Consider the following 4,356-nt stretch of genomic DNA (forward strand, 5'->3'; position numbering starts at 1 on the left):
AGAAGTATATCTCGAAGCGGATGGTTGTCCAAGGTGTAGGCATGTGAAGTTTGTAAATATTATATATATTGGGTTTTTTAATATCACTGCTTTACTTTTGTCTTATAGGAAGGCCACTTGAGATGGGTCGTTTCACGAACCCCGATTGTTGTACGTGCCACAGCCTCGGCCTATGTCTCTGGAAGAACTCTGGTGCTGTCGGGATTATTAAAATTTTGCCGATTCTCTTTTGTGACTCCGGATAAACGCAAACTCTTGCTTCCCCTGTAGACCAGCACGGTAGATGTCTGCGTACTCGCCTGTTTTGCCATGTGTTGCTCTGTGTTTATTCTCGACGAGGATTGGCTGCGGCAATACCTTTGATTCTAATATATTTGCTTTCGCAAATTTAGATGATATCTGTGATGATCTCACAGACTAGCCCTTGGAGAGTTGACAGCTGCTCCTCAATTGTATTACAGGCGATCGCCGATTGGTTGAGACCTCTCAATAAAAAAATAATGTGGTATGATCGAGTAGTTCCTTCTGTACAAGCGAGGTTTCACGTTCGTACCGGCTTGGCAGTACACAAGGTCGAGATCTGAGCCCGACTGGGAATTCTACGTTTCGGCAAAATAAGGTAGAAAATAGCTCGAACGGTTCTCCTGTGCAAATTTCTGACTGTGGTGCAACGCGAGACTGAAACCAATGTGCGAAGACCTGGTTGTTTCTGATGGGATATGAAGTGAAATTCAACAAACTAGATGGATGAGAAGGATCCGGGACAAGATATTCAATGTTACCAAACGATTGTAAGGCGTTTGTTGCAGTTCGAAGAACTGTAGCGGTAGGATCCCGTGTTAGTCCGGTAAACTGTTTTGCAGCTGGGTATTTCGGGCTTGTAAATTGCCTATTAATTCTTGTTGTTGGATGGTATTGCTTAAGTCTTGGTCTGCCATGATCACGATGAGATCTGTTGGAGGGGTAATAAAGTCTACGGCTCACGGTTTTAGACGTGAAGAGGACAGATGGTTCGAAGGACTTTCTGTTCCCTCGCATTTATACCCCGGTAAAAAAGCAAGTGAAGAGTCTTGTAAGGGAATGACTAATAGTCGGGTATTTTTTCACTATCATACATTGTACTATCAGTACTGATAGTACAATCAGTGATAGCGATAGAATACCGTGACATCATTTCTGATACAAGATGGTAAAACATAAATATAGCAGAATAAAATCTTTGGCCATTTTATCATTAAAATTATCCGCTTATTCTTCTCAAGAGGAAAACAACAGAATAATTTTGTTTTTTTACCTGGCATTAGTAGTACTTCAAAATTTTGAATGAGCTATTTAAAGTTCTTATTCCTCGCAGAAGTGCAGTATGTTGTTTTCCTGTGCATGGCAGCGGGACTTAGATTTTAGGATATCAAAATTCTGTTGAGTATGTTCACACCACACCTAAAACGGTTTCAATATTCTGGTAAACCATCGATGGCCTTAATTGGCTCGATTTAATATCCACAACAACTGACACTTTATGCACATAGCACCTTACATTCCGAAAAGGTATGGAGGTGAAACATGGCGCAAACACATGACACACACACACACACACACGCACATACACACATACACACATACACACATACACACACACACACACACACATATATATATATATATATATATGACTTGACTGAATACATATTCGCCTATATATGCACATAAAATGTACTCATAACAGTAAAATAATTCAATACGTGATCTATAAAAACATACACAGATATTGCTTAAATGTCTAACACAAAACTACGTTGTGCGTATATCTGGGCGAGCTAGTGTGTTTGTATCTCCACATCTTTCGAAATTCTTAAGTTTCGGTCAAACGATCAGCGATTTGAAATCAGAAATTGCAAAAAAAGTTTCACTATCAGCTATGCACTGTAAATGAGTTAGGCTCAATTTTAAATTATATTTAAGCAGCCGAAAAAGCAAAAAAAATATGAGGATGTATAACTTTGTATCATCCCACAATGGAAAAGTAAAGGCATCTACTACCCCCTCCAAGGATTTCAGTTGAGGAAGGGATTCTATCTCGTAGTCAACAAAGAATATTTAATAACACTGTGAAGTGGGAGGATACAGTTATATTGACAAACTTGTTCGTATACTTGTAACAGTGCAACACGTCTCCCTGGCGTTTATCAACCTAAGGTTTGACATAGCATTAGACTTTCTTCGCTTGTGGAGAGCGAAGCAATGATAGCAGACTGATGAATCGTACCTTTCTACAACGCGACACAGTCTAGATTCATGTACTCTGAGCATTCGACTTCGCTATACAACATCGCAACCTATTGCAATACGCCTCTATGCACGCGATTCGAAAGCAAACGCACTGATATTCAAGTTTTGATTTTAAACGGGCTTAGTTTCGCACTCCGAGCACTATTAACACTGCCTGGCAGTCGCTGTGGTCTTGGCTTCCCCTTCCCCTTTTTGGCCCGTGTTTGCGGTGCTTTCGCTCGTGGGCCACCGTCGCTGTGCCGTTGCAACAGGCCGCTCAGTACCGCTCTGTGCTGCCTATCCGTAACACTCCCGACGGCTTTCTCCATGCGTCCAAGATAGTCTAACTGCGCACGAGGCTCGCTTCTTGCTTGCTCCGCGGTCGACGCCGAGTGCTGTTCTATCCGAGGGGTTAGTTGAGCTCCATGAGGTGTCGACGTCCCTCTCTGTCCTGGCACGTTTGACAGCGACTGCGATGGTTTCTCCGTTCGTATGCAAGCCAGGGTGGTCTTCAGCAGCTTCAGTGCAAACCTAAAGACCAGCTCGAGGGACGTGGGTGACTCAAGACTTTGCAGCACAAAACAGACGGCCCCCACAAGGTACACAAGATCATCCACAGGAACAATAGAAGGGCCCGTGCGCATACCACGCGTGTGATCGGCCTGCGAGGCACTGGTCATTGCACCGACCTGGCTGGGCCGGCCAATTGAATGGGAAAGCTCGTCACTCTCGCCTGCTGTGGTCCGAGTATTACCGCAGGAGTGAGCAGCATCAGCGACATGTGAAGTCTTGTCTGCTTTAGCCATCTCGTTGAGTGCGGCGGTGTTGTCAAGCTGTGTAGTATCACTGGTCTGTGCATTCTGGCTTGGGTTTGGTTGTGCGCATGGGAGTGGATGTTCATGTGATGCTTCGTGTGTTTGTTTCACACTTATAAGTCCTAACGGGTTCATATGGGCAGACGACAAAACTTCAGTTCCTAACGTTTCGTCACTGCTTTTCACGGGTGTGTGTTGCTGTTGCAAAACATCCGTTTGTGTTGTTGAATCCTTCATTTGCTCATCAGACTCCACAGTCTTATCTAATGATATTGGCCGTTGTAACAGGTCCTTATCTCCTTCCGATTGAGAAGGAAGGCTACTTTTTTGGCTGTCTTTCTCCTGCCGTGTATTGAGTGTATGTGCCACTAGGGTGGTATGCTCCACAAGCCTCTCGACCAAGAGCGTGAGAGAATGCACAATCAATCGACAGATGTGGTTAGAATCCTGAGACGCGCACTTAGCACCAGCCAGTAATAGCACTGTCACCAGAGTTTTCATCACCACCCGGCCACTCATGAACTGATCACACACGGCAGCTAAGCCGTTCCACTCCCGTTGCGTACAGTGCACACCCACCCGCACGAGTCCGCTGGCTATCTGTGGGAGCTCAGTTTGCCCGGCCGTGCCTTGGATCTTCTATGGACGTGTCACAATAGTGTAAAAGAACGCATTTCAATACTCTAGTTGTTGCGCGTGTGTGGTGTACAAGTAGGCCTGCTATATCAACAGACACTTGTGCCTGAACTATTGTGCGAGATAAAGAGGACCCCATACAACAATCAATACGTGACCAGAACTTTCATTGTAGAAAATTGACTGTGTACCGCAAAGAGTAGCACGCGTTGGGTATTTGGGTATACATATGGCAGCCATGCTAGTTTTAAGATTTAACATTTACGTACATATTGCGGCTGATGTCAACTTGTTCTATTTCTGGGTGGCTTTCGGCGGATCGAAAAGACTGAATTGCAAAATATACCTACACGTTACTACTTGATGATTTTTACCTGGAGTGGGTCTGTAGGCAGCAGAGTTGGGCCAGAAATAGTTCGCACGTACTGCCAGAACTGTACATCCATATCGCTGATGCTAATCATGCCCCTAAACCGCTTGTACATGGACTCCGAATTCAGCTGAGTATACCCGGACAACCAGTGGTCAGCAATGCACCTAGTAGTCCAATCTGCAAAGAAAAGGTCAATCGAGAGATGTTTTTAACAAATGAAATCTATTGTATATATATAAACACACACACACACACACACACACG

General features: G+C 44.3%; 1 protein-coding gene across 1 annotated transcript; it reads right to left on the reverse strand.

The window, feature by feature from the left end:
• Nucleotides 1-2,082: 2,082 nt before the first annotated feature.
• SARC_03854 (hypothetical protein) lies at nt 2,083-4,183 on the reverse strand (the record flags this gene model as incomplete). Its single annotated transcript, XM_014302346.1, has 2 exons — nt 2,083-3,722; nt 4,094-4,183. The coding sequence occupies 2 exons, from the start codon at nt 4,181-4,183 to the stop codon at nt 2,388-2,390; spliced, it is 1,425 nt and encodes a 474-aa protein (XP_014157821.1). The 3' UTR covers nt 2,083-2,387.
• Between the last annotated feature and the right edge of the window lie 173 nt (nt 4,184-4,356).

The sequence above is a fragment of the Sphaeroforma arctica genome (assembly GCF_001186125.1).
Source record: "Sphaeroforma arctica JP610 unplaced genomic scaffold supercont1.205, whole genome shotgun sequence".
NCBI classification, from domain to species: domain Eukaryota; class Ichthyosporea; order Ichthyophonida; genus Sphaeroforma; species Sphaeroforma arctica.